This window comes from Lutzomyia longipalpis, chromosome 3 (genome assembly GCF_024334085.1).
Source record: "Lutzomyia longipalpis isolate SR_M1_2022 chromosome 3, ASM2433408v1".
Taxonomy (NCBI): domain Eukaryota; kingdom Metazoa; phylum Arthropoda; class Insecta; order Diptera; family Psychodidae; genus Lutzomyia; species Lutzomyia longipalpis.
This window is the reverse complement of record NC_074709.1, coordinates 17,511,823-17,532,673: the sequence shown is the minus strand read 5'-3', so window position 1 is coordinate 17,532,673 and position 20,851 is coordinate 17,511,823. Positions and strand designations below refer to the sequence as shown.

General features: G+C 40.1%; 5 protein-coding genes across 5 annotated transcripts; 2 read left to right on the top strand and 3 right to left on the bottom strand.

Moving 5' to 3' along the window:
- Positions 1-1,447: 1,447 nt before the first annotated feature.
- LOC129792350 (zinc finger protein 239) lies at positions 1,448-3,678 on the top strand. Its single transcript, XM_055831263.1, has 2 exons — positions 1,448-2,155; positions 3,225-3,678. The coding sequence occupies exons 1-2, from the start codon at positions 1,513-1,515 to the stop codon at positions 3,503-3,505; spliced, it is 924 nt and encodes a 307-aa protein (XP_055687238.1). The 5' UTR covers positions 1,448-1,512; the 3' UTR covers positions 3,506-3,678.
- On the bottom strand, positions 3,529-7,590 carry LOC129792349 (protein shuttle craft). The gene is made up of 4 exons (XM_055831262.1): positions 7,469-7,590; positions 4,681-7,232; positions 3,975-4,618; positions 3,529-3,901 (listed from the first exon to the last, which is right to left on the bottom strand). The coding sequence occupies exons 2-4, from the start codon at positions 6,998-7,000 to the stop codon at positions 3,803-3,805; spliced, it is 3,063 nt and encodes a 1,020-aa protein (XP_055687237.1). The 5' UTR covers positions 7,001-7,232; positions 7,469-7,590; the 3' UTR covers positions 3,529-3,802.
- Positions 7,591-7,806: 216 nt separating this feature from the next.
- On the bottom strand, positions 7,807-9,183 carry LOC129794263 (40S ribosomal protein S11). The gene is made up of 3 exons (XM_055835031.1): positions 9,100-9,183; positions 8,424-8,540; positions 7,807-8,175 (listed from the first exon to the last, which is right to left on the bottom strand). Exons 1-3 carry the CDS (start codon positions 9,109-9,111, stop codon positions 7,846-7,848), a joined length of 459 nt encoding a protein of 152 aa, XP_055691006.1. The 5' UTR covers positions 9,112-9,183; the 3' UTR covers positions 7,807-7,845.
- Positions 9,184-9,421: 238 nt separating this feature from the next.
- Positions 9,422-17,176, top strand: LOC129794261 (ceramide phosphoethanolamine synthase-like). The gene is made up of 4 exons (XM_055835029.1): positions 9,422-9,980; positions 15,503-15,848; positions 15,924-16,084; positions 16,166-17,176. Exons 1-4 carry the CDS (start codon positions 9,563-9,565, stop codon positions 16,765-16,767), a joined length of 1,527 nt encoding a protein of 508 aa, XP_055691004.1. The 5' UTR covers positions 9,422-9,562; the 3' UTR covers positions 16,768-17,176.
- A 341-nt stretch (positions 17,177-17,517) lies between these two features.
- On the bottom strand, positions 17,518-19,496 carry LOC129794262 (lebercilin-like protein). The gene is made up of 2 exons (XM_055835030.1): positions 18,887-19,496; positions 17,518-18,816 (listed from the first exon to the last, which is right to left on the bottom strand). Exons 1-2 carry the CDS (start codon positions 19,076-19,078, stop codon positions 17,608-17,610), a joined length of 1,401 nt encoding a protein of 466 aa, XP_055691005.1. The 5' UTR covers positions 19,079-19,496; the 3' UTR covers positions 17,518-17,607.
- Positions 19,497-20,851: the final 1,355 nt, after the last annotated feature.

Genomic DNA, 20,851 nt, shown 5'->3' with positions numbered 1-20,851 from the left:
TCTTCAGATCACCTCCGTACTATCAGAAGGGGCCCCTTCCTTCTTACAAAAAAAAATTTCTTGCCTCCAATTCGGTGTCACGCAATCCCACTGAGCGCCGCGATATCCGACCCGAAATCCCCATAAATCACACCTATTCCACACCCCTGACTCCTCGTGCCGGGCGCTTTTTTCTTCTTCTTTCTCCGCACAAGCTAAAAACTTAAAATCTAAAACACATTCTTCGGCCCAAGAGGTATTATAATATGCAAAGTTTGGTCAAAATATTTATTGATAAATAATCAAATGAATTTTCGATTGGGAGCGAAGAGCTGCCACAGCCCAAAAAGAGTTTTTCGTTGCGATTGAAACGCGAGTTTCGTTTCCATTTGAATAATTTCGATATAAAATACACAAATCAATTTACATTTTGTCAACATGCAGAGAAAAAGTGTGTTGGGGGCGCGCGATTCAGTAAAAATGCCTTTTCGGTTAGCCGATGGTCAGAGAGGCCAGAGAGGCTATCTTGGGAAATATGGGCTGCTAAAATGAGCACGAGGAGTGGGAGATTACATTATTAGTTTTAAATTTATTTTATATTATATTTCTCTATTGAGAAAGAATTGATTACATTGATTACCTACCTATTTTGAAAATTTTCTTTCTGTTTTTTACTAAATAATAACGATTTATCCGATTTTACGATTTTTTAAACCCTCCCCAAACACAATTTTCATCGAATTTGATATTAATCCTAACGTTAGACATGTCTTTACTAACGTTTTAAGTTTTTCTTCTTACTTTTAACTATTTTAATCATTTTAATAATATATTCATTTTATGATGTTTCTAACCTTTGATTTTCCTTCTAGCGTTTGTTATTTTTTTCAAGAATTTCCCTTTTCTCTTGAAAATTCGCTCTAATTAATATATTTTCACATGACTTTTAGCCTGGAAATAATTTAATTTTCATTTCAGTTTATTCGATTTTTTTTGTCTACAGGACACTCTTTTGCCCTGTGTAGAGATTTTGCGGCTATAAAAAAAGCAAGAAAGGTCTTCTAGAATAAATATTCCAGTAGATGTATGGAAAATTGTAATATCGTTACAAAAATGTGTAAAGAAAATTTTAAGAGCTTTTCCTGTCTGCATCAATGCTATTTTCGCTATTCTTTAAAGAAATATTTATTTAAAACAAAGCTGAGAAAAAATATTTATTTAAGAAAATCATTTTTCTTTTTAGGATCAAAAACTTAATTTAAGAACAGTAAATGCGTAAGGATCCCAAAGAATTTAGTAAAAAATATTTATCCTAATTGTGCTTTTAACGTGGATGCTTGTCTGTCTCTTTCAGCCACAGCTGCTGGAGAAGCTGCAAAGATTCTCCCCGCCACGGTGAAGAAAACGTGGAGACAAGAGCATCATCACGATGGACCATTTCTTGTGTCCACTCGCAATCTCAAACTTCAGTCTCACAGCAACTGCTGCGGACGTCGGACTTGATTTTCTCATCCCCCCGTTGTTGTCCGAGAAATGGGAATCTGGTGGATGGGCACTGTGGCCATGAATTCGCGCGACGGAGTGCCAAGTGAGGAGTGCACATCGCGAAGGATCACGGATTTCAGTATAAGTTCCATTCTACGCAAGGACGATCCTCCGGCTGCTGTGCCAAGGATCACGCGGAGGCCACTCAATAAAGTGTTCGAAAGCCCATGGGCATCCCAGTGTCCTGTTGTGTTTAACCCCGTGGCCAGGGTGGTGGGGGAGTATCAATGTGAGGCATCCTTTGTGCAAAGTCCCAGTGAGAAGAGCCACCGAGCAACAAAGTACGAGTGCGAGGAATGCGGAAAGGGATTCTCGCAGTTGCGTAACTACAAGTACCACATCAGCATCCATCGGGGTACGAAGGAATTTGCCGCCCACTGCCCAGAATGTGGGAAGATGTTCAACGACAAGGGCTACCTCAGTAGCCACCTCAAGATCCACAGAAATCGCAAAGAGTACGCATGCCCACACTGCCCAAAATCCTTCAACCAACGCGTTGCCTTCAACATGCACGTGAGGATCCACACAGGCATCAAGCCACACAAATGTACTGAATGTGGGAAGAGGTTCTCCCGGAAGATGCTCCTCAAGCAACACTCCCGAACACACAGCGGCGAAAAACCCTACCAATGTGAGTTTATTTTTTGCAAAAAGGATTTTCTTCATTTTTTTCCTCAAAATTAATTTAATTTAATGAATTTAACTATTAAATGCCAAAGTAGTTTTTTTGGTCTTTAAAATATTAAATTTTTTAATTGGGTAAAAAATAATTTGATTTATTCTTCGAATCCGTATGAACTATATTTTTAATGTTTTAAAAACTTTATAAAATTTTTGTGATTTTTATACCATATGCCCAATTAAGATCATATTTCTCTTATTGTCTTAAAGGAGATTTTATCGATTTTCTATTAAAAAATAATTATTAAAAAAAAATTAAACTTTTTTTTGCCGACGGCTTTAAATTTGATATTTTTTAAGTAATAAATTTAATTCTTCACGCTGATGAATGAATTTTAAAAAAAATCATAAAGTAACCTACGCATAATAGCATAAAAAGATAATAATAAAGATGCAATAAAATCGTTTAAATTGACTAAAATCAATTGAACTTAAAAACAGAAACACCAGTTTTTAATACATATGTAAGCTTTTTTATCTTTGATTTATTTTGCTGCGGACTTTTTTTTTATTAAATAGAGTTGAAATCCGGCGCGGATTTCGTGGCCAATCGTCGCTTCAGATTGGCCGAAATCCTAGCCGGTTATTTTATCGTCCATTTGTTGTAGCCCTAACAAGAATGCATAAAAATAAAAATAAAAACCAACTAAAATTGAAATAATTTCGTACTGCGATTATTCCTTCAGTCTAAGGATGGTTGAATTTGGCGCTTTTTCATATTTAAATTATTTTGAATTTTCATGGTTTTTCCTTGGTTGCTTGCTGCGATCACTACAAAAAGTCGCTTTTGCTCTCAACCGGCAATTTCTGCATGATTATGATATCTTATCAGTATCCGTGCCCTGGGAGTAATTTTCCGGGCTACAACTAGACGATTTTTTTCAAACTCAACGAAAAAAATGCATTTTTAGACCATTTACAGAACCCTTGCATTTTTTAATTTTTTGCCCCAGTTACCCCTATTTGAAGGATTTTATTCAAAATCTCCAAATTAATAACCATAAAATTCTTATTTTCAGGCACAATCTGCGGCAAAACTTTTGCAGATCGCAGCAACATGACACTCCACCAGAGGCTGCATTCGGGCATTAAGCCCTTCTCTTGTCCCCTCTGCCCAAAGGCCTTCACGAAGAAGCACCACCTCAAGACGCATCTCAACTACCACACTGGCTACAAACCCTACCACTGCCCGCATCCCAACTGCGGTCAATCCTTCACGCAATCCAGCAATATGCGTACCCACGCCAAGAAGTGCCACTTCCAACCACCTCCGGAACTTCCCGCACCGACTCTCACCTAATATAAAATCCAAAGGAAAAAGCCTTTTCTATCTGAGGAAAATGTCGATAACTTTATTGTTTTTTTTTTATCAATCTATTTCATATTTCCCTCATTCTGCAATAAAATTGAATTTTTGATTTAATTGAAAGAGAGTTTAAAGCAAAAGAAAAAAATGTAAAACAAAAAAAAAGTTCAATGAAGGGAGAATTTCTTTAAATTGTGAACAAAAGAATAATTTTGCCGTGTGTTGCTTCCAAAAAAAATTATGCAATTCGTCGTCATCAGGGATCCATCCGATTTATTTAAGGTCTCACATCTACGTCCTCTTTGTGCCCCAAACATTTGGCAATGGTACACGTCGTTGGCCATTTTCACGTTCCAGCACTTCCAGGACACTCATTCCAGGGAGCCAGGACTGCAAATTAAATAAGATTTTCAAGAAAATTGTTCCGCGAGGAGATTTATTATTAGTTTTTTTTCTTCCTTACCGTCTCCCTGAAAGCCGTTGCCACAACATTCCGATTCGGTTCTGCATCATAAGCCACGGATTCCACGCCAAACATCTCACACATCTCATGTACCACCTGCCGTTTTTCACGATTCATCGTTGGGAATGAATGACTCCGGGATTTTTGCTTACTCTCCTTGGCGAGCTTCACGAGATCCGTGAGTTTTTCATGAATATTCCGCACAAAAGCTCCATCCTTCTTCGCCCATCCACGCAGAAAGTCCGAATATTTGGGCTGCAGCTTCGACGGTAGGTCTGGATTGCGAATTTGTAGCCCAATAGCCAGGCGACGGTTGCGCTCCATTGTGCGGCACTCATCATTGCACTCCAGCACCTTTGTCTTTGCCCCATTGATCTTTATGGGCCCCAAGATGTCGCGCAACTCAATGGAATTACCCCGCTGTACCTCCTGCATGGACGTTGCGAGTTGCGACGTGGCAATTCGACGGTATTCACTGGCAAAATCGTGACACATCCGTGATTGTTTGCGATTCCCACATGGGCAGGAAACCTCCACGGATTCCTTGCAAAGTGTCTCCGGACAGTCACCATCGTGGCAGGGTGCTCGACAAGCATGGGGACACATTACACGTGGATTGGGGCAGTGCTGCTTGCAGACTTCACCTGGAAATGAATTTTCTTCTTTGAGATTTTTTTTTAAATAATAAAATGGAAATTAAACTCACCTGGCTGCAGACATGGGCCTTCGTGACAGATCTTGATGCACTTATGCCGCCCGCAGGAGAGCTCCTTGCGACACGGCAGACCACAGCTGAAGGATTCCTGACTGCAGGGGATTGTTTTGCGCTGCTCATGACGCCCATGGCAGAATTTTGTGGTCAAAAGCATACACGGTGGACACTGCTGAGCTGAGTGGCAATTGTGGAGTACTTCGTGACTGCATGGATGCTGCCGAGAGCAGGGTTTATCGCAAACGGGTTTCTTCGTTCCACACGGCACTGGTGGATAGATTGTTGTTGCACCACATTCGCACGAAAGCTCCTGGAAGGAGCTCCTATAGCACGGATCACAGTGCCCCGGATGACAGGTTTTATCGCACTTGTGCTTCCCACAGCTGAGTGTATACGTGCAGGGTTGCGGACAAACATGATCAATATCAATGCAACACTCCTGATTGCATTTGTGCTTCCCGCAGTTACGCTTCTTCGTGCACCGGCGCCTACACCGTGCATCATCGGCACGTGTTGTCAACTTCCGGCACTTAATCATCTCCTCCATATGCCCACATCGGCATTTGGTAGCCGTGGATTTGGGGCATTGCGGGCACGCACCCTGATGGCATTTAGCCGCACACAAATGCGGATTCCCCGGTGTGCCACACTTGAGACGCTTCGAGCAGATCTGTCCACACAACGGAATGAAGTCCGTGCAGGTTTTTCGCTCAATCATCGGCTTCTTCCCACACGGGCACGTCTTCACGACATTCGGGGAGAGTTTGCATTCTGCACATTCACCAGCATGGCAGGGATCTTGGCATTTATGATTGCCACACGTGAGATCTCTCCCGCAGATTTCACCACATTCATACTGGGTCACATCATTGTTCTCCCGGGAACAGATAACGTTCTTCCGGTGCTTCCCGCAGTAGCATTCATGCTCTCGTGTCTCCTCACACTCCGGACACGCGTCTGCATGACAGATTTCCTTGCATTTGTGCACCCCACACGTCAGTGTTTTCTCACACACAGCCCCACAGAGAATCTTGACAACTTGATGACACTGCAGCGTTCGGGTTTCCTTGCCACAGCCACAGCTACGCTCCACGGATGCCTGACACGGTGGACAGGGTCCCGGATGACAGAGAAGCGTACACGGATGGGGACAAATGTCAGCTCGACCGCAAACTTCACCACAACTGTGCGCCACGTCATTCCTATTGTACTGTGGATTCTTCTGCTTCCCACAGAAGCAATAGTAATCCCTCGGCACGGAAGTCGTGATATTCTGGCATGCTGGGCAACGCCATCCAGTCTCGCTCTTGGAACTCGCAGCCCATTTCCCCGTGCAATTGAGATGGAGAATGTGGTAGCAATTGCTGCAGCTCCACACTGACTGGAAGGGTTTAATCTTCTCACAGCACACCAAGCACTCGAGTCCCCCTGTGTCAATCTCACGCTCCAGCTTTTCTCTCTGCGAACAGGGTTCCTCCTCTACTACCGGTGGAGCTTTCAAGTTGCGATTCGGCTTGAAATCCGGATGATTTCTACGCTTCCGGACATCTTCGTGATGTTCATCTAAATTCCCTCCTGTGACGTGACTCGTATGTCCGTTCTCCTTATCCTGACGCCCTCGAGGCCACTTTTGACGCTTATCACCTCCACCTGAGAATCGTCCACGTCCTGCTGCTGGTGGTCCCCGTCTCCCGTAGGATTCCTGTTCAGAACGCTCAAAATGCTGCTGATTAAATTGACGACCACGCGGTCTTCCCTGAGCTTCCATGTGGGCACCACGACGAAACTCCCGACGTGGCTGTTCACGCCATTGCTTCCGAATAGCTCCAGTATGGCTCTGATTGCCATTGATGTTGAGCTCAGACAGCATAACGTCCGCCTCATTGGTACGTCTGGCATTTTCTTCAGAGCGAGATTCCCTCTCCTTCACCCCACGAGCTGCCTCTACCTTTGGGGCTTCCTGTCGCTTTGGACGTTCTTCCGATGGTGGTGGTGGTTCTGGAGATTCCCTCGCGAATCGCGGTACAAATTCATTTGCCGTGGGCGTCAGGGAGGAATTCTCAGCAATGAAATTACCCCCAGATTGGAAAGGCACAAAGGGCTGCTGGTATACAGGATTGAAGAGTTGAGCATTTGGTGGGGGCACTTGAAAGCCCTGGGAGGGATAGTACTGTGGTGCCCCACTGTAGTAATTAACTGGTGGGAATTGCTGAAACTGCCGGAAGTTGTTCTGTGCTATGAATTGATCGAAATTTACGTAAACCTGCTCTCCGGATGGTCCCCCCTTTGGGACGTTCTGATTGAAATCCCCCATCCCCGGTGGCAACACACACCCCACACCCCTCCGGAAACTACCAACTATACCTGGAGGTGGGGTTGAGGTAATAATTTATGAGAGAAAGCAACTAAATAAAAAAAAGGTTCGGAAAAAACGAATTTGGGGGAGGAAATATCACATTTTTCGCGTTGGCCCCCAAAAGGGCCACAGACTCTTTGTACTTTTACTCCCTCAGCTGGGTGGGTTTTTGCCCAATCCACTGGGTTATCTGCAAATGAAGAGAAACATTATCGATTTTAAATTATCTTGTGAATCATATAACTTTTTTTCGGGGGCAATTTCGCAAATTTCGTAAGAGAAAATTTTCTTTTCAATGTGGCAAATTATTTTAGAGGTTATGTTCAGATGAAGGCGGATTTCACTGCAAATTTTAGCACCCCAGTGAAAATAAACACTTTCCCCGGAAGGATGAGATTATAGGGATGCAGGTCAGAAAGTTCTTACCTGAAGATCTACCTTAAAACTACGATAAAAAGGAATTAAAAGCGGGAGCAAAAACTCTGTCAATCACTTTGTTGCCACCAGAACCTTTCTGAGATGTAAAATACGAATTTTCTCTTTGCGAAAGGGAGAAAGAAAATCCGCAGTAAGGAGAAACATTCTCAGCGAAACATTTCATGCATCGAAAAATGTTTCAATTGAAAAAAAAAATAGAAATAAAATAACCTCATTTTACGCTTTCCGGGAGCTTCTAATCCTAGTCCAGGAGAATTCATTGAAAATCCCTAAAAATATACTTCGTCATTTTAATAAGTTCTACAAAACAAATAAGAAAAATGCAATTTATTCCTTTAAATCCTCAGATTTATTCCTTATCCGTCTTAGAATTTCTTGAAGCGCTTCTTTGATCCGGAAGCCTTGCTAACTTTGAGGACATTGAAACGCACCGTCTTGGAGAGGGGTCTTGTCTCACCTACAGTGACAATGTCTCCAAGTTCCACATCCCGGAAGCATGGCGACAGGTGGACGCTCATATTCTTGTGACGCTTCTCAAAACGATTGTACTTCCGGATGTAGTGCAGATAATCCCGGCGGATAACAATTGTCCGCTGCATCTTCATCTTCATGACAATCCCCGTAAGGATACGCCCTCGAACGGCAACATTGCCTGTGAAGGGGCACTTCTTGTCAATGTAGGAGCCATCAATGGCCTGAAAGAATCCCAAAAGAATCAAATTAGCTAGAAGAATTGGCAGAGATTTCTCTTCCAAATATTTTAAGACCAATGTTAGTAACCCAGGATGTTAGATATTTATGTTTTCGACTACTAGATGAGAAAGAAAAATGTTAATGAGAGTTAGATGAGAGCCCAAGGAGAGCGTCTACCACCACCAGATGAGACAATCAACAACCACCACCGATGTTGAGACCAGAAAAATAATATCACTGCAGTTTCTACCTCACGCGGAGTCTTGAATCCCAGTCCTACATCCCTGTAAAGCCTAAGGGACTTCTTGGTACCCCCCTTCTTCCTATTCAGCGTAATTCCGCTCTGCTTCTGAAAGGCCTTCTCGGTCTGTGTGGGAGAAATGGGGAGGTCTGTTAGTACATTCTGCACACAATATTTACCTCTTTGGGCGTCTTGAAGCCGAGCCCGATGTTGTGGTACTTCCTCAGGGGCTTCTTGCGCCCCGTGAGGGTTTTCTTGCGGTTCAGAAAGACACCAAATTGCTTCTGAAAAGCTCGCTCATTCTGCAAAAAGTTCACGGAAAGAAATTCTTGAGAATAAAGTGAGGTTATGGGTGAAGCACATCTGGCCAAGTTGGGATTCTCTGCGATCAGAAATCATATAATGGTCGTCATGTGTGTTCGGAAGACCGTCATGATTAACTTCATCACGCCGAAGAGAGCCCCAAAAGGCAGGAAGTGAGTATTATGTGAGAAATAAACGCCACTGCACGTGGAATTGTCGATTGGATGTTTTTCTTCACTTCCAGCACATTTCCTGGCGCGTTTTCACCACAAACAACAGCACCACAGTTCACAGATTAATTTTGGATGCAATTTGCATAATTGAATTGAATTTAATTGCTAAAAATAGAGAGAAAACTTATGGAGAAAACAAATCAACAAACCTGATCAGCCATGTTGGAAATCGAAAAGAAAATCTACTGAAAAAATCGACACGACGTTGCGGAGCGAACTGAAGTTTGTCGCAAGAGTTTTAATATATACACCGGAAAAAATAGTTTGCTGAAAGAAAATTTAATTGGTTTTTCTATGGTTTTTTGAACCACATTGAGCATGATTTTCAAGGTAATTTGGGCTAATTGATGAAGATATTCTACTTAGGAAAAAGACACCAAGAAATTCTTAAAATTGGGACCAAAGAAAAAAATGCAAAACAGTGTAATGTAAGTGGAAATCTCTGCAAACTTCAATTAACTCAATCACAGGCGAATGTCAGCAAACTTCAAGTTGCCCACAAAAAAATTAGAAGAAGAGGAAGAAAACATGCGTTCAGTTGTGTTGTCCAGAAATTGTGCAATTTGTGCAGTGAAATCGCAATTATAGAAGTGCCAAGTGCTGGAGGACACAATGGGAGAGTGCCGTGTGGCGGAGTGGACGGTTGACGAGGTGTGCCAGTGGGCGGAAGGGGTGAAATTGAGTGAGAGAGTTGTGCGACAAATTCGTGCTGAAGAAATTGATGGGAAATGCCTTCTTTCCCTGAATGAGGAAGACCTCCGGGCAATACGGACAAAGAATAGCGCCTGTGCACTGACCATTGGTGATATAAAGAAGTTCTCATTGGCTGTGCGTGCCGTCCAGAAGGACAATCACGCGAGCCCCGTTTATCTGGGTATCGTCGACAATCACCACGTTCTTCCTGCCTTTGGGGGCTCCAATGCGGACGTCCTGCATCTCAATGATATCGAAAGGATTTCCCCGCCAATGTCGGTGGATGGGAGAGCCACCAGCATACAGCCAGAGTTCTTCAAGACAATGATTAGTTTAGGTGAGTGGGTATTTTGCCTCTCCGCACTCCCCATTGTCCCATTGTTTATTTTCTTCAAAATATAAATCCCCTTATCGTCTGGCCGGGCATCTTCCACTCTTGCAAGAGTTTAAACAAAGTACTTCTCTGATAGGCACCTCTTATCGGGCTTTCTCTAGGAAGCCAGGGAGGGTGGATTAGCTGCCCATTGTTGTCCATTCAACACGTGAATTGCTGCGAGGGTGTCGGATATTGTGGTAATTACTTCAATATCCTTCCTCTCTATTTTCGTGCCTAATAAACATGTAATTTGATCCCGAAATAGCTTGCCCACAAAGGGGGTGGGTCATGGGGGCGGAGGCGATATGGAAATGGGTGGTAAGAAGAAACAATAAGAAAAAAAAAGTTGAACCTAAAATAGAATGAAAGTTGGAGGAAAACCAAACATGAGAGGCATACGAGACGAATTAACTTTCATTTTTATTGCATAACTCCGCTCTGTATTTAGTTACTGTGGGAGATTTACTTATTTTCCCTCCCATTGATGGGTATTCTGGGAAAATAAATTGATTGTCTCCTCCATCCCTCTTTATACTAAAAAATGGGGAAGAAAGAAAATTCCACCTTCTGAGACACTCAGACACACACTTGTGCTTCTGCTTTCTTTGCAATTTTCCGCAAATCTCTGACTCATCCGTTCAAAAAGCTTTTTTTTCTCTCTCTCCCTCTTTGTTGCTTCCACAAGATTAATGAAAAAAATATAATCCCCAACACAGCAGGTCAAAATGCATAGACGAGCGATAAAGTCCATTTCTCTGTTTCATAATTCATAGAGCAATTTTATTATTTTAAAATTTCATTTATTAAAACGCCATACAGAGTGCAACGCAGAGAGACAAACTAAATGCGTCAACAAACTCTCAAATTATGTAAGTTTATTCCACTATGCTGTGCAAATAGAGAGGCCTTTGAGAGGCTCGAGAGGTGAGATAGAAGTTATAAGCAAAACATCCCTGATCATGGGTAAAAAACAAAGATCAAACACTCTGTGAGGAATTTTACGCAGTCAACGAAAAATGCCGCAAATTGGATTGAATATGCAAAGAATTTGTAAATAAAACATAAATTTGCACAATAACTCTTCCTCCTTTTGATCAATATCAATGAAAGCAGCAGGTTTATCGAGAAGTCAGTGAAGGTTCACTGTAGTTGTGATTCAAATGTTAACCACGGTGTGTGTGTGTTAACTTTGATTTTATAAGAAAATCGTGAAAGAAGTTCATTTAATCGTGTATGGGGCAAGAAAACAATTAAGCAATTCAGATTTATCATTTTCCACTTCCGAAGCTAAGTTGGAAAAATTCGACAAAGGTTTTAACACAGAAATGCAAACAATTTGTACGTCAACATTGTGGTTTTTCCTTACATTTATTTATTTTCAGAAGACAATTCATGAAACATTCGCGTTAATGTTTCATCGGTGTATAAAACATAAAACTTCATTGTTAACCCTTTCACGTTTTTTGGGTCATACGCTGACCCAAACGTTAAACATTTTATTTTTTCAATTATTTATGAATGTAATAATTATTTTTCCATGTTACAAATGCATCAAATTCACGCATAAGGGGCCAAAGGAGACGTTCTGAGTGAGAAAAGTCCTCTAAAAAAAATCATAGAATAAAAATCGCGATAAAAAAGCGCATGTTTCAATGTTTTTATGTTTCACGTTGAACGTTAAAGGGTTAAAAGATAAAGGACAACAAACACATTGCTGACGTCATGTTTGAATAAATCTTCTCCAGCTGATCCATTTTCATTTTTTTTCCTGTCTTCTCCTTTTTTTTTTCACTTGAAGCTTATCCATCGCATTACTTTTCTCGTTAAAACTTTGTCTTCTTAAACTTCCTCTTTGAAATTATTTTTATTTTCTATTTTAGTAACAACTACAAACAATACTTTAAAAATTAAACATTTTAATATGTAAAATTTCGTCATGTAATTTTTAACTCATTTACAATATCAGTGATTTTTTTTCACGCAAAAAAATAACTCAAAGAGCTGGGCTTGAAAGTTCCGTGGAGGGAGAAAAGACTAGTAGATCGTATGATCGCGTCCCCACGTCATCATGTGATCGTCGTCACTGACTCACGAGTCCGCAATGTGCCTGAAAGAAATTACGATCGTGTGACACGCAAAGAGGTGGGTTGAAAAATTAACAAAACGGTATTCCGTTCGTAATATTTTGTCACCAAAGCCGCGATCGATGGCATAGAAAATGTCTTGATTGAAGAAATGAAATAAAGAAGAGCTCCCAGCAGACAATTGATGCGAATGATGACCCAGATCATAAAAAATCGTCACCAATTGAGTACAGATGATTTATTCTCTTGACTCTCTTGGTAATTATTATGCACAAGTATCGTGGAAATTGTGAAAAAAAAATATTTTGATGAATCTTTATGATCTTGACCCTTTTTGCGGGTAAAAAAAGGTCGACGATGATCGTGCGCTAGATTTTATTTCAATCTGCCAATGCTTGTGGATAAGCTTGAGGTGAAATTTATTGAACGAGAGAAGAAATGCAGAAAAGAGAGAATATTTGACCCCATTAGTGAGTTGTCTTTGCCGGAATATTGGCTTCTCGAACGTTTTCTATATTTGCAAAGTGATCGCAAAATTTATTTCTTTCCTTTGCCAGAATTCTTCTAAACCATTAACTTTTTTGCCGGAATATTGGCTTCTCGAACGTTTTCTATATTTGCAAAGTGATCGCAAAATTTATTTCTTTCCTTTGCCAGAATTCTTCTAAACCATTAACTTTTTGGGTGATCTTTCGAAATGATCAACGAGATCACTGTGATTGCCGCCTATAAATATAATCATCCGGTTCTCTGTCAATGGATCATTAAAATTGACGATCAAACATGATGTGTGGAACCCAAAGTGGATTAGTTCATGGCGCCTCATTCGTTCTCTTCGTTCTTCTCTGAAAAAAAAAAAATTAATGATCTTACCGTTGATGAAGGGAAATTGCAGTCACTCAGTCGGGAGGAAAAGTAATTGCGAGAGTCGCTTCACTAACTTCTCATTTTGTGCCAATTCCACATTAAATAAATTCCCTACAAAAAGATTGAAGCTCAAGAAGAAGGTATAAAATCATTGAACCCACTTTTCACTCTTCAAAGCTCTCCACTCTATCTATGAAGTGGGATAAGAAACACAAGAAAGCAATTTATTTCCTATCTCTACCTTCAATCGTTAAAATGCATTAATTATTTTATATGATTTTGAATTTTAACGATCTTGATATTAAATTTAAAAGTAGAAGAATGCAGCTTTTTATCGAATGATCCTCGCCATTTTGTATTTTTTTTTCTATTCTTTTTCATGCTAAAATCATCTTTTTCAGAAAAACTAGGAAATTCCCATTTTTTCCCTTTTCAAATAATGATAAAACTAAAACTTTTACTATACTGAAACTAATGATGGAATTAGCACAGAGCTAACTAAAACTCATCTGAATTCTCTAAAACAATTAAATATTTATTCCAACACCTGCCCCACGTGCCAATGAAAATAAAATCTAAAACGACAATCACGTTGCAAATTGTTCTTCAAGATCAACACTTAAGGAAAAAAATATTTCTCAATCAAAGTTTTTGTGCATCAAAAAGTCATTGTAATAGGAGGGGGACCTTGACATCCATAATGAACTTGCGCAGTTCTTTTCATTTTCTTTTTCTTTAAAATCAAATTTATGCAAATTTTTACGCGCGACCCACAGAACAGTGAGGCAGGAATTTTGGTCAACAAAGCCAAAGCTTTTTTTTCGCGATCTTCAGCAAAATATGGCTTTTCCCGGGTTTTACTCATGGATGGCTTACGCAAGACCTTCCGGTTGCAATTTTAGAAAATGCAACAAAGGCAAAAAAATGTTCTCAATGTTCTCATGGAGGCGTGAACGAAAAATGAGAGGAATAGGGAAAGTTTGCCTAATATAGAATACAGTTTGAAATTTTTTTTAAATGTTTTTTTAATTTCTTATAAAATACGTTCATTTTTGTATCGTTTAACCCTTAACGACCAATGGGACGTTTTCGTCCCATAGCTCGATTTTGGAAAAGGCCTAATTTTGGTTAGTTAATTTTTATTTATTGAGTTAAAACTAATGCAGAACGATGTCTTTATGCTCCCTGGATATTTTGAGAACACAAAAGGACATCTTCAAGGACTCACAGGATCAGGAAGGACGAAAACCCGGAAAACAAAAAATTAAAAAATCGGAGTTTTGGCCAAAAATGTCTTATTTGAGCTTAAAAAAAACTCCCAAAAATTATGTTCACGTCATTTCTCACGCTGGATTCATTATGGTCCTTATAAAGTTTCAATCCAAAAAATTTAGCTACAATATAATTTACAAACAGGAAAATTCGTATATTTTGTTATTGGGTCGTATTCTGCGATAATGAAATCCTTAAAATCGTTGACATTCGTTATAAAATTTTAAGGATTTCTTTGTCGCTAAATACGACCGATTATCTCTGAAACTTTTATTTTCACTTAATTTATAAATGAGAGAAAAAAAAAATGGGAGTCTGATTTTTACGACGTCCCATATTAGGCAACCGTCCCCTACATAAAGTCAATCATAACGCGTCCAGTTATTAGAGTTGGTATACCACAACGCGGATGGGTCAGTCTATGCGTTGTAATTTAATTTGTGAGTAGTATTAGTAGGCAAAGTCGATTTTTTGTAAAATTTAGCAATTTGACAGATTAAAATGCTAATATCTTAAGTTCTATTAGACCTACAGAAATTTCTTGACTAGTTATGGAAAGGTATTAAAATAAGCTATAACATGATATATATTTCGATACATTTCAAGGTCACCTCTAGAACACAATATGGCGGCTTTTTGTTTTACAAAAACAGTTTTTGGCTTTTTTCGACATCAAGAAATTGTTCTAGAGGTTTCTGATATTTTAGAAAGTTGTAGAGAATTGCAAAACCTTTAATTTGATACCAATATGGCCAAAATCGGTCAAGCCGTTCTCGAGTTATATCGAAAAAAACACTTTTTGCTTTAGGCCGCCATATTTGCTAAACCGCTTGACCGATTGTCAAGTATGAATTGTTGATGAAAACGTCTCACTGAGCTATACAACATAATAAAATTTCAGACCTCTAACTATAAGGGAAATGGTTGACAATATTCCAAAATGAATGTGGGATGTCCAAAACGTGCTCATACCAAGTTTGAGCCCGATCCGAGGTGGTCGGTTTTTCCGACGATTACAATACTTGGTATGCCACGATTGTGGTATACCAACTAATAACTAATAAGTTTATATGTATGGAAATTTCCTCACAGCATGCAGCTCCACATGGCTGCAGGTTTGGAATTACATATTGTACGTACACATGCTGGCAAAGAGATTTAATTAGCTCACCTTGACTGAATTGCCGTTGATTGAAGTTGGATTATGTACAACATCATCATACCACATAAATTGAACTTCCTCTTAATTTTATTCCGCAGGGTATGCATTTCTTGTGACGTGGATAACGTCATTCGTGATGGTGGTGGTGCACGAGAGGGTACCGGACATGAAGAAGTGGCCACCCCTTCCAGACATCTTCCTGGACAATGTACCACACATCCCGTGGGCTTTTCACATGTGCGAAATCACGGGGACTTTCCTTTTTGGGATTTGGGCGTGCGTGATTGTCGTACATAGGCATCGTTTAGTACTCCTTAGGCGCTTTTTTGCACTCGCTGGAACGGTCTTCCTCCTGCGTTGCGTTACAATGCTCATTACATCGCTCTCGGTGCCAGGGACGCATCTTCAGTGCACATCTCAGGATCACAAAGTGGATGAAACAAAGTAAAATGAAAAATATTTTTAAAGCTTTTTTTTTCTTTGGAGGGGAAATTGATTGAATTTGCTTTTGTTCAATAGTGTGGTGACATGGTTAGATGCCATTCATTTGAGGATTCAGCGTGCCTATACGATCTGGAGTGGTCTTGGGATGTCCATTCAGGGTGTCCGGACATGTGGGGACTATATGTTTAGTGGGCACACCGTCACATTAACTCTTCTTAATTTTTTCATAACCGAATGTGAGTTTTCTTGAAATTTTCTTAACTTTTTGATTTCTTTTTGACCAGAATTGTTTGAATACTGAAATGTTTATTTTGCAGACACTCCACGTCATTTGTACTTCCTGCACACGATGACGTGGCTGCTGAATATGTTCGGGATCTTCTTCATCCTAGCCGCCCATGAGCACTATTCAATAGATGTCTTTGTGGCTTTCTACATCACTTCCCGCCTCTTCCTCTACTACCACACCCTGGCCAACAATCAGGCACTCATGTCGCACGATTCAACGCGCACGAGGATTTGGTTCCCTATGTTTAGCTACTTTGAGAGCTCCGTGGATGGGATTATTCCCAATGAATTCGACACGATGACCGAAGTGTTGGGCAAATGTTTCTGGGGTGTGGTGTACATTAAGGATCTCTGTATGCTGACGGCAAGACGTATTTGGTTGGCGCATAGTGATCTTGTTGAGGTGGCTGACGATGTGGCCAAGAAGGTGAAGAAAGCCCCAACGTCGACGGGGCAGAATACCAACGAGGAACTCAATAATGCCATTGTGACGAAGAAGAGCGTGGGTAATGGGAATTTACTTCTTATGAACAACGACATTGGGCGCAATGGGGCTTCCGGGGAGCCCGCAATCTCCATTGAGGAGATCACCAAGAGCAATAATAGTGTGCTCGAGAAGAAAGACAACTGAGAACCACATTCCTCTTACCGGATCTTAGCTTTTAGCGATAAATTTTGTATTAAAATTAAGAAAAAGAGATATATTACAAAAAAGAACTATATCTTACCTTATAATTAGGGGAGCAAGGAGTAAAAAAAAATACCAAAGTCCCTCAGAATTTTTTATTAGACTCAATTTATTTATTTATTCAGTCTCTCAAGCACAAAATGCATTCTCTGAATATTTCTTCCATTCAAGTCTTTCACCATTTTTAGAAGAAAAATGTCCTCTCCATGCTTTTTCAGAAATAAAATAAATGGATTGTTCATCTCTTTATTTAAATTTTATGAATGGCATATTATTAGATTTAAAATGAAAATGAGAAAATGTTAACAAGTCTGTTGAGAATTTAGAATCAATAAATTCCTCTTTCAGAAAATTAAAACTTTTTTGATTATTGTGGGTGGGGCTAAATTTATTTTTTTTTAGAATATTTTTTATTAATTTTTTATGCAATAATAAAACATTAACAGTTATTGGTAGTAAAGCAAACTGGAAAATAGGAATTTGAACGAAAAAGAAATATGGATTCTGAGGAAATTATGATGAACAGCAACAAACTGAGATGATATGAAACATCCACACGTCATCAGTTGGAGGCATCCATGAAGGCGTAGAGAAGGACGCCGTCCAGAAGGATCTCAACAAAAAAAATCGTATAGCTCAAAGATTTTACGAAGGAGCTGCAGGAACATTAAAATAATAAAAAAGCAATAAATTATGTGGAATAAATTTATTCAAATCTCAACACGCAAAAATACAAGAATTTCTCACATGAATCCCACACTCCTGATGGGAAGTCACCTGACCTTAACTCTCAAAGCTCTCATTGGCATCAATTGCCTTGAGGGCGGCCAGGAGTTTTGTTTTCTTCTTCTGATCAATATTCTGCCTCTTGGATGAAGGAGGATTTTTTGGTTTTTGAAATGTAACCACCGCCGGAACCACCTCATCAGACCTTTCCGGCGGTGTGTCAACTCCATTCCGGATGACATTCTCACAAATCTCATCGAGAATTGCCTCATTGAGCTTCACATCTTCCTTCGAGGATAATCTCTGGAATTTCCTCGTCAACTCATCGTCTTTCCCTTCCGTTTCATAGGCTCGACTCTCCTTGACAATTTCCGTGACTTCTTCGGTTTCCTCGTGCTTCCGTGTGGTGACATCGGGCTCAGTGTCCTCTGGGAGATCTTGCCCATTAACATTCCCACCGGAATCTTCACTTGAAATACTCTTTGTTGTACTCATTCCACTACTTTCGGCATTCTTCATGATTTCCTGCATCTTTCGGATGTCTCTCTTTGATGCATCTTTTCGCTTTCGCATCTCCTCACTTTCGGCCGCTGGAAGCTTCTCAAGGCGATGCGTGGGGATCTCTTCGGGTGATTTGGGCGTTGCAGATGAGGATCCACTTGCCCGGAAGTTATTTATTGGTGCCAGGGAGGTGGTAAATTGTGCTGAATGGGATTCTCTAAAAAGAAAATTTCTCTGCTGATAACCACGCACCAGGAAGGTTCCCCCGTTCATCCGTCGTTCTCCCACATCAACACGTGCTGTGAGCCTAGCCACTTCACTCGTGGCCTTATCGAGCTTCTGACAAACTTCGCGGTATTTGAGATTCTCCTGATGCAATTGATTGCGGAAGCTCTTCCCCTCGAGCTGTAGCTTCCGCGCCAGGAGCTTTGCATCATTGTCCTTCTCAGCAAGGCGTCCTTCGAGTTCTCTAACACGCGCCGTTAGTTTCTCTCGCTCCTCCAGATGCTTATCTCGATTAAGCTGGTGGAAGTGCTTATTCTCATCTGTAATTGCGAGGATCATTTGTTCCTTCTGCTTCAATTTGGCCGTTAATTCTTTGTTCTGCTTCTGCAAATCCCGATATTTTGCATGCCACGTTCGTATTTCCTCTGCGTGGGAATTCAGGAGTGCCGGTAGCTCCGCATTGGCCCCATCGTACTTGAGCAGAGCACTCTCCTGTCGTCGAATCAGTGTCTTCATGTTACGATTTTCCTGGCTCAACTCCTGCGTGCACAATAAAAAAAAATGAATTAGAAAAAGAAAATTAAACGGTTGAAAGCTTTGAGATATTTACAAAATTCTGCTGCTGTGCCACTGCCAGTTGATTCTGCAGATGCTTCACACGGAGTAGCCTAGCTGAGAGGATTCTCTGGCGCACCTCACTCGCTCCTGCTGACACCATCGTCGCCTGCCGCCCACCAAGCTTCCTCCCCTGAACGGCTGATGTGGAAAACTTGCTGCTACTCGACGAATAGACACTCTCCATTGTGGCAGGAATTTTCCGTGGCGCGGAAAATCAATCTTCCCGTCACTGTATTGATTTGTAAAATCACCCAACTTTGACACACTTTCCTGATGGGAAAGTCTCCGTGGGAAGCAATTGGGGTAGGAAGTTGCTCCCTTCTACGCGCGCACACCACGGTGAATCCTTGTGCCCCGCAGCGGGGAGTTTGTGTGGAAAATTCGCAGCTCCCGCGCACAAATACAAATTCACGTGGGCACCTCTTTACACGGGATTTCCACAAGAAAATTCTCCCTCAACAGCTGCTCCAACAAATTTTCCCTTGGAGCATGTTGTTGATGCCCATTGAAGCCTAGGCAACCAACACCACACAGAGTTGAAACGATAAACCACAGATTTTTCATATAGATTGAAGATTTTTTTATGATAAATCTTCTCAGCATATTTCTATGAAAAAATGAACAGTCTATCTATATGGATTTTATTTTAACTGATGCCCATTAACTAAAATAAAGTTTGTCTTAAAAGATTTCTTGACATGAAGCGCTGTTTTTTTTCCATTTCTCCAAGGATATGACCAAATAGGCTTAAATAATAAGACAAAATAATTTCAAAATATTTTTTTTAGTTAATGTGTTTTTGAGAACTCCCAGAAAAAAAAAACAATTTGTAGATTTTTGAGATTTATTAGGAACTATCCTTAGGTCCCTTAGGTATATACTTTCAGTATTAAATGGTTATCTGGCTAGGATAATTATAAGGGTAGAGTTTCGAATCTAAACACGATATTAAGGGGGTCTTTTTTTGAGAGCTGGTTGAAATTAAGGGAGCAATTTTGGACAAAATAAAATATATTTTGTCTTTTGTGAAGTCTACAAAAGACATTTTATGAAGAGCAATTTTGAATAAAATATCTTTTGGGAGACTTTTGATATATTTTGTCGCCTTTTATGACGTGTTTTTTCTTTCGAGTGGAGAGTTTACAGATGGAAAAAATAAGAAGAAGATAACATTCCTATTAGGTTATGTTTACGTTTGGGGCAATTGAACAATCTGAACCTGAATCAATTTTTATGGAAATTCAAGTCAAGCATGTGTGTAGTCTATTAAGTACCCCAAGGATGTTTAGAAGACCAAAAAACCATCTGGCTTTTAGCTCATCAGTTCGATTTTCATAACACCAAGAAAATGTTAATGAGTCACTCTAATATGATTGTTTTACATGAATTGATTGACTCATATTTATTGCATTAATTAGCCCTACATATTTCGTTTTTGCACATAAAAACTCGCATCGGGAACATAGGGAAGGGATCTCTGACCCAAAATCCTGATTATATAGGGTTAGAACTTGTCAGCGATCTCCCAAATTCTTGCCGGAAAGACACAGAAATTTTCCATAACATTTTTGCGATTTTTGCCCAACACCGCGAAAAGGGAAAATGGACACAGCTAAATTGGCTGAATTTCATATCATTCCACAAATTTCCTTTGCACGAAGCTTCACAATTAACCGAAATTGCATTATTGTCCATTGCTATTTCGGGAAACATGACAGAAAACTTCTAAAAAATGCAATACGTAAACACCAGTTTGACAAAAGATTTTGATTTTATAAAAGCACCTCGACGAGATGCTTGTAAAACACAAAATATTTCTTGTGTAATGTATAAATTATTTTGTGCAAAATTACAATTCTCCTGTAAAAATCTTTTGTGGAGACGTTCTCACAAGATTGTCAAAAGATTGACACAAAAAATCTTTTGTCTTTTGTCTAAAATTGCATTAAACGTCAAA

What these genes read in the sequence shown, in the direction of transcription:
- LOC129792350 (XM_055831263.1), top strand. Translation starts at nt 1,513, where the DNA reads ATGGGAATCTGGTGGATGGGCACTGTGGCCATGAATTCGCGCGACGGA. An exon ending in CGGCGAAAAACCCTACCAAT is followed by an intron (nt 2,156 to 3,224) that starts GTGAGTTTATTT and finishes TCTTATTTTCAG; the next exon opens with GCACAATCTGCGGCAAAACT.
- LOC129792349 (XM_055831262.1), bottom strand. Translation starts at nt 7,000, where the DNA reads ATGGGGGATTTCAATCAGAACGTCCCAAAGGGGGGACCATCCGGAGAG. An exon ending in AGGCCCATGTCTGCAGCCAG is followed by an intron (nt 4,619 to 4,680) that starts GTGAGTTTAATT and finishes ATTCATTTCCAG; the next exon opens with GTGAAGTCTGCAAGCAGCAC. An exon ending in CAACGGCTTTCAGGGAGACG is followed by an intron (nt 3,902 to 3,974) that starts GTAAGGAAGAAA and finishes TTTAATTTGCAG; the next exon opens with TCCTGGCTCCCTGGAATGAG.
- LOC129794263 (XM_055835031.1), bottom strand. An exon ending in GATTCAAGACTCCGCGTGAG is followed by an intron (nt 8,176 to 8,423) that starts GTAGAAACTGCA and finishes GGATTCTTTCAG; the next exon opens with GCCATTGATGGCTCCTACAT.
- LOC129794261 (XM_055835029.1), top strand. Translation starts at nt 9,563, where the DNA reads ATGGGAGAGTGCCGTGTGGCGGAGTGGACGGTTGACGAGGTGTGCCAG. An exon ending in CAAGACAATGATTAGTTTAG is followed by an intron (nt 9,981 to 15,502) that starts GTGAGTGGGTAT and finishes TTTATTCCGCAG; the next exon opens with GGTATGCATTTCTTGTGACG. An exon ending in TAATTTTTTCATAACCGAAT is followed by an intron (nt 16,085 to 16,165) that starts GTGAGTTTTCTT and finishes TTTATTTTGCAG; the next exon opens with ACACTCCACGTCATTTGTAC.
- LOC129794262 (XM_055835030.1), bottom strand. Translation starts at nt 19,078, where the DNA reads ATGGAGAGTGTCTATTCGTCGAGTAGCAGCAAGTTTTCCACATCAGCC. An exon ending in TGGCACAGCAGCAGAATTTT is followed by an intron (nt 18,817 to 18,886) that starts GTAAATATCTCA and finishes TTGTGCACGCAG; the next exon opens with GAGTTGAGCCAGGAAAATCG.